Source organism: Corylus avellana, chromosome ca1, assembly GCF_901000735.1.
Source record: "Corylus avellana chromosome ca1, CavTom2PMs-1.0".
Classification (NCBI taxonomy): domain Eukaryota; kingdom Viridiplantae; phylum Streptophyta; class Magnoliopsida; order Fagales; family Betulaceae; genus Corylus; species Corylus avellana.
The window spans coordinates 28,907,866-28,921,285 of record NC_081541.1 but is presented as its reverse complement, the minus strand read 5'-3'; the positions used below and the strand labels follow the sequence as shown (position 1 = coordinate 28,921,285).

At 35.3% G+C, this 13,420-nt stretch overlaps 2 protein-coding genes across 2 annotated transcripts in view; one reads left to right on the top strand and one right to left on the bottom strand.

Moving 5' to 3' along the window:
• LOC132169191 (germin-like protein subfamily 1 member 13) overlaps positions 1 to 2,571 on the top strand; it is a 15,357-nt gene extending 12,786 nt beyond the window's left edge. The window contains exon 3 of the mRNA XM_059580264.1: positions 2,443 to 2,571. Within this exon, the coding sequence (XP_059436247.1) occupies positions 2,443 to 2,571 (129 nt within the window). The remainder of the gene's footprint in view (positions 1 to 2,442) is intronic.
• Positions 2,572 to 6,488: 3,917 nt separating this feature from the next.
• On the bottom strand, positions 6,489 to 7,301 carry LOC132169183 (germin-like protein subfamily 1 member 7). The gene is made up of 2 exons (XM_059580258.1): positions 7,175 to 7,301; positions 6,489 to 7,042 (listed from the first exon to the last, which is right to left on the bottom strand). Exons 1-2 carry the CDS (start codon positions 7,299 to 7,301, stop codon positions 6,489 to 6,491), a joined length of 681 nt encoding a protein of 226 aa, XP_059436241.1.
• Between the last annotated feature and the right edge of the window lie 6,119 nt (positions 7,302 to 13,420).

Here is a 13,420-nt window from a genome sequence, read left to right as displayed (position 1 = left end):
CTGGAGGCAAGATTTTTGTGCTTTTTACTTCCCTGTATCAAAATTCAAGTTTCAATAGTTCCTACTTTGTAGCCCCATATGCCCTCTTTATAAATTTATTTCAATTTATTTTGTTACTCAGAGAAATGCTTTAAATTACATTTTATAGGAGTCCAAGAAGTGGAGCACAACTTGCTCTGACCTTTAGTTACTTATTTTTATGCTTTGAATGATTTGTCCATTGAAGCTAAATATTCTCCATTCTTTTAATGGTTATATTGTTTCTTGGTTGCTGTCTGAGTATTCGTCTTGTTCTCTCTGATCTCTGCAGCCAGCAGCTGGAACTCCAATAACAGGGAAAGGTGTTGTTATCTGCAAGTCCCCCTCTGATCCAACTGTCGTTTTGGGGTATTTGTCTGTAGCATTTCTCATTGCTACTACTGTGGCTGGGTTTTTGTCTCTGTTTTACCCTTACAAAGGAAAATCTGTTCCACAAAGTGCCTTATTTAGAAGCGCCAGTTTTGTTGTTTTCTTCAACATTGCTATGTAAGCATTCTGTTCTCAGTTCTCACTCTCCCATATTTTTTGATATTCTTATTCTGATATCTTGAAGAGACAAGCACTATTCATGCTCATTTTTCATCCTTTAACACACATGCATGCACTAAATTATTATGGGAGAGTGAATTATTAAGGAAAAGCTGCTCTTCATCTGAATCATTATCACTTTTGAATGTCAAAAGGAGGTGCAGTGCCAGAAATTATTTATAATTGAAGTTGACCAAATACCCAGAAACTGGGGTATATTTTCCAGTAGGTGCATGTGTGTGTGGGCGTTTAATCTTGGCGGTCCATAGGGATTGTGGTGTCAGTTTCAACAAACAATGATAGTAGGTTTTTGTTATAATATAGGCAAATGTGGGTTAAGAAAGTTTATATTGTAGCTGTTTTAATGTCTCTTTGCTGCCTGTAACTGTCAAAATCTACAGGGAAGGCACCCTTCCCCCTACTCACCAAAAATTATATAAAAGAGATGATTTGAAACCTGCCCAACGCTAGGTTGGATGAGAGGACCACCTTTTTTTATTGCTTGCCAATTTAGTTTGGTGGCAATCTTCTTGCTGGAAATCTACATTTATATGAAAAGCAGACGCTTATCTTTCATCTTTGGAGATAATTATTTCATTAATATAAACGAAAAGTATACAATAGAAAAGTAAAAGGTACTGCCATTGAATTCGCTGTAATGACAACAGAACCTGACAAGGTGCTTGGACTGATGAACATGTCTCCCAGCTGATTCGCTTTTTGGATCAAACCATTGGAAAAACTAAACTTCCTAGCCTTGTTAACTGTCTTTTTCATATGTGAAATGAATTGTTTTTTACATCAATTATACCTTGAAGCCATTTAACCTATTAGCTTAACATTCCCTTTGCTCCCCATTTTACTATTAATTATTATTGAGTTATTGATTACCAATATTATTATGCATATTTACATCAAATGTTTGTGCAATAATTCTCTACTTTCTGATGGTCCGACTTGTTTCCTACCAACTAAATTAGTGTCCTGTAGACCCAACTCTTGACCAGCTCACTATTTTGGCTGTGAATGGGATTTTGACTTGATAGCCTTTGTAAGAGTCATGTTTAATGGGGGGCTGGCGGGCATTTTTTCAATGATTGTCTTGGGACTGTAGATGTCTCACTTTGTTACTTCATTATATTGGAGTTAACATGTATTAGTGGGACTGTTATTGATATATGTTAGAAGTATTGTGGTTAGGAGTTAGCCGATGTATGTTACTCATACCAGTGTTCCCTGGTTCTGCGATCGATCGCAAAATGTCGAAAACCTACTGGTACTGCGATCAATCGCACTCCAAGTGCGATCGATTGCAGATTATTTTTTTAAAAATTTTTTAGGACCATTAGGGTCCACTTTGTGGACGCTAATGGTTAACTATTAGCGTCCACTTTGGTTTGGACGCTAATAGTTAATTTTTTATTTTTTATTTTATTTTATTTTTTTAATTTTTGAGGACCATTAGGGTCCACTTTGTGGACGCTAATGGTTAACTATCAGCGTCCACTTTGGTTTAGACGCTGATAGTTATTATTATTTTTTTTTTTAAGGACCATTAGGGTCGACAACGTGGACCCTAATGGTTAACTAAAAGTGGACGCTAATGCTTGCCTATTAGGGTCGACTTTCGCTTCCGTGTACATCATCTTTAGGGTCAAAACATTGTGACTTTTAGGGTCGATAACGTGGACGCTAGAAGTGATCATTAGGGTCGACTTTTAAGTGGACCCTGATAATCAAACATTTGATCATTAGGGTCGGACTATTAGCGTCGACACTTTTAGGGTTGAAAAGTCGACGCTGTTGGCAATAGCGTCCACTTTAGGACCTTTAGGGGCAACTTTGAGTCGCCCCTAAAGACCTAATTTCTTGTAGTGTGGGCTCATCACCATAGCAAATAATGTTTTTGGAGCCAATCCTCCTATCAATCCAGATGTTCTCATCAAGGCTTTTCAATTGGACAAGAATGTGGTTGACTATCTACAGAAAAAGTTTGAGGGATAATAATTAGAACACTATATGTTATAGCCACAACGAACCGTTAGATGGTTTGAATAAAGTTTGCCATTTTTGGCTTGTTGTAACAATATATAATGATAATGAAATTACACGGTTGCTTATGAACTCCTTGTGTTTTTTTCAACGTAGCATGCTTGGTATGTAAGGTAGAGCGACTAAACGATTGAATCCACCAAGTACGTGTTTGAAATATCACTTCTAACTTCTCTCTAACTCGGACAAAGAAAAGAAATTATGGAAAAGACAAGAAAATACCAAAAACTTTGGAATGGTAGTTAGTTCTAGGAAACCTTTAAATCCAAGCAACCATGAAAAATATATTATCTATCAACAGACATTATGTAGCATGAGCTAATTAAGGTTTTGAACCGAACTGAAAACCCATCGAAATTGGTAAGTATCTAATCATAGGTTTTGAATTTTGGTTCTGCGATTCAAAAATTAATAAATTATAGATGCCATTGAACAAGTGCTGATGGAGTGAAATCCATTAATTTAATTTGTTGTTAGTGCATTTGTAAATGTTGAGTTTTACATTAAGAAAGTAAAAAGAAAAATAGTAGTTAATATATATACATAAGTGGGCCCAAGCACATAAGGTTAGTGTGACATCAAAATATGTATATTAATGTACTTTTAGTTAAACTCTCAAACTGCTTTATCTCCCAACAAGTGGTATCAAAGCCATAATTAGCTCAGTGGGACGGGTGTCTAAATGCGCATGGTTTGGAGCTGGTGTCTGCTTTCAGAACTGTTGACACAGGACATTGTTAGAAATGTAAAAAAACTCACAAGCGAGTGGTCAGTGTGAAGAGATTCACAAGTGATGGGAAGATTGTTGTGAGCACACTTGTAAGTGTTAAGTCTCGCATTGAAAAAGTATAAATAATAAAAATAAAAATAAATAAACAAAAAAATAATAAAAAAATAATAAAAAATAAAAGAGTAGTTAATATAGTTAAGTGGACCCAAGCCCATAAGCTCAGGCTTTTGGGTTAAAGTGGTGTTCAAGTATGTATATTAACCGTTTATTTCCCAAACATAATTATATAGAAATCCATAATTTTTCAACAATGACCATAACCTTAGCCAACTTCACTTTGCTTTTCTCGATCTCCCCTGTGCACCAAATTTCCTCTTTTTTCTTTTTTTATTTTTTTTTTATTTTTTTTAAGAGTTGATAGAGTTTATATACATACGGTTTAGATTGCACTTAATCAACATAGAACACTTGGAATTGTAACATTATCACTCTTTCAAATTCGACATCTATGACAGCTCACTCTATTCACGCTAACCTGGTGTTATGCCCATGCCACACATAATATTAAGACTTCTTAATCCAACTTATAGGTCGTTCCTTCGTGACTCGAACTCGTAACATAGTTTCTTTTATGATACCAATTGTAACAAACTTTAGGTAGAGCTTATCATTCAAAATCGGCTTGGAAGAAAATGGTGTCCAAGAGCTAATATACACATGGTTAATATTTCACGTAACCAAAGTGGACAATTGACGACGGGCAGAACTAAGATTATTGTGACAGAGTATGATAGCAGTAGAAACTAATAAAAATAAAATAAAAGACCATAATTGTTTCAAATAAGCAAACATAAAAATAACTCTAAAAGACTGAAATTTAGTCGATATTTCAAAACTTGAATTACAATAATAATGACATGCATTTATATAGGCTAAGGTTTGAGTATTCTCCCGCTAAAATACTTGTAGACAAAGAAATAATCTTCAACTATTATGCATGATTTTTTTCATTCTTATGCATATCTTTATTTATACAATATTTTTCACATATTATGCCTGATTCTTTCTACTTTTGTCTGGATCTTTTTTGTCAAGATATTCCAATGCCATTAATACAGTATCTGACAACTCAGTATCTTCCCTTGCATCAACAATTGTGGACCTAGAAAGGGGCGAGAGGGGTAAAATGCCACCCCCCACCCCCCATGCGCTCCCTCCACTCAAAAATTTATGTAACCCATATATAACAATTACTTTGTTGCTTTATGCTTTGCGATGTAAAAGCTTTATGCTCATGATCCTTCTTCTATTAATGAGACCGGAATGATTTCCCTTCCCAACCTAAAACAGACAATATATAGGACAAGACACTTGATATTAATGGTTTATAGCATGTGATGCAGAAATTAAAAAGGCCCATTTAAGTAATACCTCCTAGCTAGCATAATTACATTGGCATGTAGATCCAGATAAAAGCAGATAATTATAATAACAATACGAAGAAAAAGTAGATGAAGAAGGTGTGCATACCAGCATCGATCAGTGGAAGTTTTAAGTGCAACACAAAAGTCTTGCAGGGGAGAAGGGTCAAAGGCAGAGGCAACCGAGCAAGCCAAAGCCATGAGTGCCAAAGCTACAAGGCAATTAGGAACCCCTTTCATCCTTCTTGTGGCTACGATTCTCAGCTTCTGTATTCTCTGAGTTCTTGGTCTTGTGAGGAGTGAGAGATGTTGCATGGGAACATGTCTATTTATAGCTGGGAGTGAATGAAACATGTTTTTCTTCTTCGACAGACTAATTAATAACAACCTTACATAACCAACCTAACCACTAAGTAGGTTTAACAGTTGGTAGTTCTTTCACTAATTCGTATGGATATATGTTGACATTTTAGAATGCCTACCAACATCTTGTTTCTGCCATAAGCGGTAGAGAATGGTAACTAGACATAGTTGTTGGCACGTTTGTGAAGTCCTCTCAGCATGGATGAGAAACAACTTTCAAGGGTTTTGTTATCTTGTACAAGTAAAGTTCTCCCATGATCAATTACCAAGTACAAACATAAAACTTTTTAATTTGACTTTTTACATTTAACTTTAAAAAATAAATAACTTTCACTATAATTTATTTATAAGAGTTAGATTTAACATTGAGTAAAGAGTTTGTTAGATTGTGTATTTTATAAGTTCTGTTCGAATTTGAGAGAAAATCTAAGAAGTAGAAAGTTGATAAGTCACGATTAGGTTGGTACTTTTTCATGAATATTTTGATGGTACGATTGAAAATATGATAATTATTATTTTCATTGTAAATAGATATTGCGTAAGATTTAAATTGAAGTTGAACTTTGTTTCTCTTTAGCAGTACTTTTGAAAGTTGTATATACGTGCAAGGCTGCATGCCATGTATTTTGAAAGAGTAATGCTATAACCTTTCGTACTATTTTCATTAATTACATTTTGTTTTGTTTTGTTTTTTTTTTTTCTTTTTATGAGAAATATTAAGGGTATCAAATCGTTTATTAAAAAATAGGTATCAAAATGATGTGGAACTAAATTATTCATTGGAGAAGATGAAAACAATTAATTAAAAAAAATGTTACAGACACCAATGAATAAGCTTCAAATCATTTTAGTACTCTTAACATTTCTTTTATTTTTTATTATTTTTTTAATGGGAATTGTGCCATGCATTAAGAAAACCACGTCAGATTCAATAAAAATTTGCGGTGTTACACACACCCAACTTCCTTTAAATTAAACCAAATTAGAAAGCGATACTTGGGCCCACCAGTGCGATCACACATCTCGACATTAATAGGGATTAATAATCTAATTTGATTCAATTGGGTGAATGAGTAACCTAATTTGTATATATCAAACAAGAATAAAGCTGAACCAAACTGCAAACATCTGCAGAACGAACTAAAGCTCCACACAACGAAAAACATCAGTCTCTGCATGCAACAACATGATACATGCAGAAAAACAGAACAAAACATGCTACCAAAAAGAAAAGAAAGTGCATGTACGTAAGAAATCATTCCATTTAATTATAATTACTAACACTATGTTACAACTAGCAAAACAAGGCAAACTTTTTATATGAACCATTCATCGTTACTATTACAAATGTTTCTCTAAATGTTGTTGGAAGAAAACTGTTTTTGAAGATAGTTAACCACATTCTTGTCCAATTGGAAGGCTTTGGTGAGAACATCAGCATTGATGAGAAGATTAGATCCAAATATTGTGTCTGCTATGGTAATACGACCTGGATTCTGGCTACCAAGACCGAAAAAGGCAAGAGCGTCAGTACTTCCTACATTGAACTGGAAGTGAATGAGACCAATTGGGAACACGAAGATGTCTCCCGCATTTAAAACCTTCGTGAAAAGGCGGTTATTTGGGTTGGATGTAACAAAGCCAACATACAGGGTACCCTTTACGACTACAAATATCTCAGTGGCATGAGGGTGAATATGGGGAGGATTCAAGCCATTTGGTGCAAAGTCAATGCGAGCCAAGGATACGCCTAATGTATTAAGGCCTTGTATTTTGTCTACAGTCAAAACAGTGACAATATTCAACCCTTGTTGATTTGTAGTGCTTCTAGGAATGTTTAGACCTTGAAAGAAGAAATCATTGGCCGTGACAAGCTTTGGGTCCTTGCAGAACTTTCCATTCACAAATACTGCACAAAGAAAAGTTTGTTAATATCACAAGACCTTACATAATAATGGTTTATATATAATTACATTGATTTGTAGATCCCGAGGATATTGCGAAGAAACACTCAAGAAGAAGAAGAAGAATGTTTATATACCAGCATCAGTGGAAGAGTTAGCTGCAACACAAAAGTCTTGCAGAGGAGCCGGGTCATAGGCAGAGGCAATGGAACATGCCAAAGCCATGAGTGCCAAAGCTACAAGGTAATTAGGAAACCCTTTCATCCTTATTCTGGTTTATAATCTATTTCTTCTGTATTCTGTGAATTCTTGGTTTTGTGAGGAGTGAGAGATGAAGCACGGGAACATGTGTATTTATAGCCGGGAGTGAATGAACCGGTCTACGTTTTTCACTATATGGAGCCTCTAAGACTTGGTAAGTCATCCATTTTTTATTAATTAGCGGGTGAACCGGCCGCTACTTAATTTGCAGATATTTGAAATGCAGCCAAATCCGACCACTTCAATTAATGGAAGAGTGCAGTTCTATTAATGTTGCTTTCTTCAATCCACAAACACCTTTTATAAGAAAAAATATGGTTTAAACTAGAATATAATTAAGAACCACAAATCCTTGTCGTTTTGATAAATTACAGGAAAGTCTTCCAATAACACCAAGATAAATTCCTCCAAACGACCAGTTTTGGGACAGAAATTTAAATTAAAATCTTCTGTCATGATATTTCATATGCGGAATGTTTTTTAGACTTTTGGTTGAATTTTTATTTGATGAATATTGATGAGTCATACACCCTGTTATATGTCATTAAAAAATTTAAGATATTTCAGCCTTTTTTGTTGTTTGTATTGTGATTGTGTTATCTTATATATATATATATATGTTACTGTTACTGCCTGCTGGTATTAATTAATCTGTTTACGCGCAAACACTCAGTCAATTAATTCTTGATGTTTCGATTAAGAAATATTTTGTTTATAAAATTTAGAAGTTCATATATAGTTTAATGATTTATATTTAAAAATACAATTGGCCCATTAAGGAACAAACTTAATTAAGAATTGATGTGTTCAGCATCTTCCTGCAAATCATCCTAAAATTGTATTATATTTTATTATTCCTCGTGTGAGTATATCTACGGCTAATCTGCGTTTATCTCTCTCTTTTTTACCTTAAGACCTAATGTGACCATACAAATTTATTTGTAGATTAAAGAACAGCCAACTACAATAGTTAATTTTTATGGGTAATTACATTTTCTCCTCATCAACTACATTGCATTGTTACTTTGCCCGCATGAACTCACAACCCTACTACCCTACCCTAGCTATCAAACTACAATTTTGTGCCCAAAACCCCCATTTCGTCAGTCAAAGGCATTAACTCAGACGGTCAACCCGTCACATGCGCCCCACATGCCATATTGAAATTTTCTATCTCACATGTTCCCCCCTTAAATTACAACACATTGTCACTTCGCCCCCATTAACTACAACGCATTGTTATTTCAAGATAGTATGTGAGGCACATGTGACGGGTTGAGAGTCTGAGTTAATGCTTTGACTAACGGAAGGAGGGTTTTCGGCACAAAATGGTACTTTAATAGGATCGGGCAGTAAGTTTGTTAGTTCATGGGGGTAAAGTGACAATGCATTATAGTTGGTGGGGGGAAAAAGTAATTACCCATAATTTTTTCATAAGAAAAAATGGCACAAAGTTCAGAAGTTAATGTTTGTGATACATCATCACCAAATTATGATTATAATATATTTCTCATTAATACTTTAACTTCTGCGGCCTAAACATGAATTACTCAATATTCCATCTTTTTGGTGCGGGCCTAGCTTTACTGGATTAGTTGGAAATAGTTTCTAACTCCAACCTGTAAAATTAGGGTAGTAAGAATCTTATATATACAAAAATGTTTTTTTCTTAAATTTATGGGATAAGTAATAATTTAACATGGTATGAGAGCTAAAAATCCTGAGTTCGAACATTGACACGCATCATTTATCTTCCATTTCAACTAAATATTTCACATGTTGGGTCTCACCTATTAAAAGAGAGTTTGAGCCCACACCTAAGGGAGAGTGTTAAAGTAATGATTAAGCGATTAAATTTAGCTATTCCTATCAGCTTAAATTTTTGGGATAAGTGGTGATTTAATAATTTTTTAGGATAAGTAGTGATTTCATAATCTACATAAAAGAGATTGACAAATCTACCATTAATTGAAGATCTGGGACGACATGTAAGTCTCACATATTCAAACGTATATTTATGAGTAAGAGATGGATGTGTAACAGTAATGTAAAAAGACCAAACGAGTATGTATATCAATTAGGAAGCCTACATCAAACCAAAAAAATTCCTTAACAGCTTCCGATCAAATTAGAATACAGGAAAGAGAGATCCTGGTTTCATTCTCGATATTTTATATTTTGCCCCTATTACCAAAAGCTGATGTCAGATATTTTTCCTTGTATCTTTTGTTTCCTGCTTGTTCTCTAATTTCATATTTTGATGTAGAAAAAAAAATACTATATTCCTTTATTTCTGACCACCTTTATAAGAAAAACATGTCACATATTTATGACCGAAAAAATCATATAATAAAATTTTGTTTTCTTTTAGACACTACGAACTCGCTTATAAAATATATTAGAGTTTCTAGTTCATAACATAATGTTATTACATAAATTAAACCTTATTGTTTATACATAACTATCAAAACATACCGCATGAGGCATATATTACTACAAGCATCTGACACATTGGCGGCGACAAAATTTTTTGTCGCCACTAATGTGGTCGATGCAAATGGTCCAATACTAATGATCAATAGCGGCGACTTGAATGGATCACTGCAAATGATCACTCAATAGTGGTGACAAAATTGTCGTTGCTAATGATCACTCAATAGCGGCGCCAAAATGTCACCACTAATGATATAATTGGTCGATGCAAAAGGGATCAAACTAAACCACGCGCCATTGCTATTGGTTACCATTAGCGGCGACATCTAGAGTCGCCGCTAATGGTCCGAGATAATTAAAAAAAATAATATATATATTTTAAATAAAATCTGCAGCCATATTATGCCAGGGGTACTATACATTACTAATATTATGCTAATATTATTACTAGTATTATTACCTTGTGGATAAAATATTTTTTTCTTTAACGTCTAATATCTGTAGTCACCGCTAATGACCATTATTTGCTACAAGCAATATAGTCTTTAGCGACCAAACAAAAAGCGGCGACTTTCGGGTTGCTGCTATTTGTTTGGTCGCTAAAGACTATACAAGCAGTCCCCGCTAATGACCCCCCATTAGCAGCGACTTTCTAGTTGCCGCTAATAGTTGCCACTAAAAACCAAAAAAAAAATTATTTAGCAGCAACAACAATAGCGGCGACTAAGAGTCGCCACTATTGACCATTATTAGCGGCGACACAAAGGAGTCGCCGCTATTGAACATAAATAGCGGTGACTATTGTCGCCGCTAATAAGATTCAATCAGCGGCGACCATAAAGTCGCCACTAATGAGGGTCAACAGCGGAGACTTCTGAGAGTCGCCGCTGATGAGTGGTTAAGGTCGCCGCTATTGACATGAGAAAAAATTATTAAAAAAAATTAAAAAGCTCATTAGCGGCGACCATAATGAGGGTCAACAGCGGCGACTCTTGAGAGTCGCCGCTGGTGAGTAGTCAATAGCGGCAACTTTAAGGTCGCCGGTATTGACATGAGAAAAAATAATAAAAAAAATTAAAAAGCTCATTAGCGGCGACCATAAAGTTGCCGCTAATGAGGGTCAACAGCGGCGACTCTCAAGAGTCGCCGCTGATGAGTGGTCAATAGCAGCGACTATAATGAGAGTCGCCGCTGATGAGTGGTCAATAGCGGCGACTATATCATGGAAACCCAACTAAATTCAAATGCATTAATTTGTTCTACTTAAGTTTGTAATTCAAATGTGTGTTTCTAACTTATGTTTTAGAAAATTGAAAATCCTTTTATATCACTTTTTTGGGATTGGGAGGGGGTTTTAATTGAATTCTAGACTATATCTTTTCTTTCTTGTAAATACCTGAGAAAGCAGGCTGCTCTTCACCTGTGTGGACCCCAATTTTGTAATGGTGCAGCTCACTTATGATAATGAAAATGACATGACGCTTGTGAAATGCTCTGCAGAGATTGCGGACTGCAGTCGTCAACAACCTCCTCTGATGACACTGATGTCTGTGCTGTCTGCTTGGAGAGAGCATGTTCTGTAGCTGCTGAAGGTCTATTCCCTCTCTTTTGTGCGCATCTGTGCTTGTGTGTGTGTGTGTTGACAAGTAAATATTTATTCATCTCCACTCTTTTTTCTTCTTTTTAATTTTTCCTGTTCTTTTCTCTTTTTCTGTTTTCATCATTTTATACTATATGATTTGTTCTTTTTTTTTTTTCATTTTTTTTTTTGTAGCCAGAACATATCCGAATGCTAAGTTATCAGCGTTTTAAATTTAAAATAACAGTAGTCAAGTTTAGCAGTGTCAACTGGTATTTAGGTTCTTTCTCTTGGAGTTAAATCCCTATGTGGTTACTCGAGGCCGAATTATGATGGAGAAGCATAGGGATACAGATTAACGTTGCAGTTTCTATTTCTTTCAAATACCTCAGTGAAGGTTAGATCTTTCTTAAGATAGACAAGTGAGTTCATCAACAAGGTTGGCTAACCTCTAGCTGGCCAGCTGTTTGGTACTAATTGGAAATGAATAAAATTGACTTAATGACTTCTCACTCATGGATGAGTTTGGAAAGCTATTTATTTGCAGCATGAGTTCTTGATGGTGGTAATTCACGAACATTATTTATAAGCTAGACATGTTAAGAATATTGAAGCAAATGGTAGCTTTAGTTTGCTAGTCACAGAACTTGATTCGTCTTGCCAAAGGTACCCATGATGTTATGAAGAAAGGAAATTGCCCATAAAAAAAATATGGTTATGATGAGATGCAGAAAGATAGAAACGAAGATTAGATGAGGCAAAGTTGTCCGAGATGGTTCGGTCATGTGTGACAAAGACCTATAATTGGATCACTATGAAAGAATTATTTGATCTGTTTAAGGTGCATAAAGTGGACAAAGAACAAAAAATCTAGAACGATGTGACTGAAGAAGTGAGAAAGAACTCATCAAAGAAGATGAATGGAGAAGAATGGTTCATTAAGAAACCATATATCTTTGTTGTATATGTTGGACAATTCTTTTGCTCCTAAATATAATGTTCTTTTTTAATCTATCTTCTTTTTTTTTTATTGCTTTTTGGGGTTGAGTTGTTGGAAATTTTGATTGCTAGTGGCTGACTTGGTTAGTCTTTATCCATTTGTTATGAATCATGAGAAAAATTACTAACCTTCTGCCCTAAATGAGTAGTATAATATAATTCATGAGTATCATGGATGTATTTTGCTCACGAAACTGAAAAACTCTAAACAGATAAATATCACAATTTTATGCAGAATTAACGGATATTTAAATTTAAGCAAACAATCACAAAAAACAAGTAAAATCAAACACAAAGATTTTGGTAACGAAGAGGAAACCTTTTAGAAAACGTTCTAAAAGTAAAACCTCTCCGGGGCAGCCAAACCCAGAAAATCACTATCAAAAGATTATCCAGAGATTACAGACACTAGGAACACTTACAACTCTTTGCAAGACCTTGACTCTGTAAGATCGACAAGCCTCCAACTTGTCTCCTCGCTCCCAATCTTCTACAACGTGATTCTCCTTTATCGGACCCTTCCGATAGACTTCAATTAAGCACACAATCAAAACTAACAAAAATCCTCTAAGAGGAATCAATTTGGCTTACAACAAAATAATCACTCAAGCACAGCCTCACACGAACTCTCTGGGGGTGAAAATTTGTATCTCTCTCTCTTTATAAAGATGTATACATACCCCCGACAAAACCCTAGACCTAACCCACTTAAAATCACGTTTTTGGGCCTAAAACTTACGGGGTGTCCAAACAGGTTAATGGGCTATCCGGACAGGGCTTTACGGAGCAGAAACAGAGTTTCTGGAAATGCGGTCTGGACCCGGGGAAGGCCTGTCTGGACAGGGCATGAAATGGGTGAAACAGCATTTTGGAAATGTTGTCCAGTCTTGATCAACAGCTCCGATCGATGGGCGTTTGTGGTCCGATTGAGCTGAAATTTTGCAGAGACGTTCATAACACATGAATCTACATTATGAACAGTGGAGATTGGATTCTGAGCATTCTATACCAATGTTTGAGCCCGTAAACAGTAGCCTCTACGTTTTAGAACTGAATTAAGCCAACACAAGAACTAACAAACTCCCATTTTGGCAATTCAGTGACAAAACCA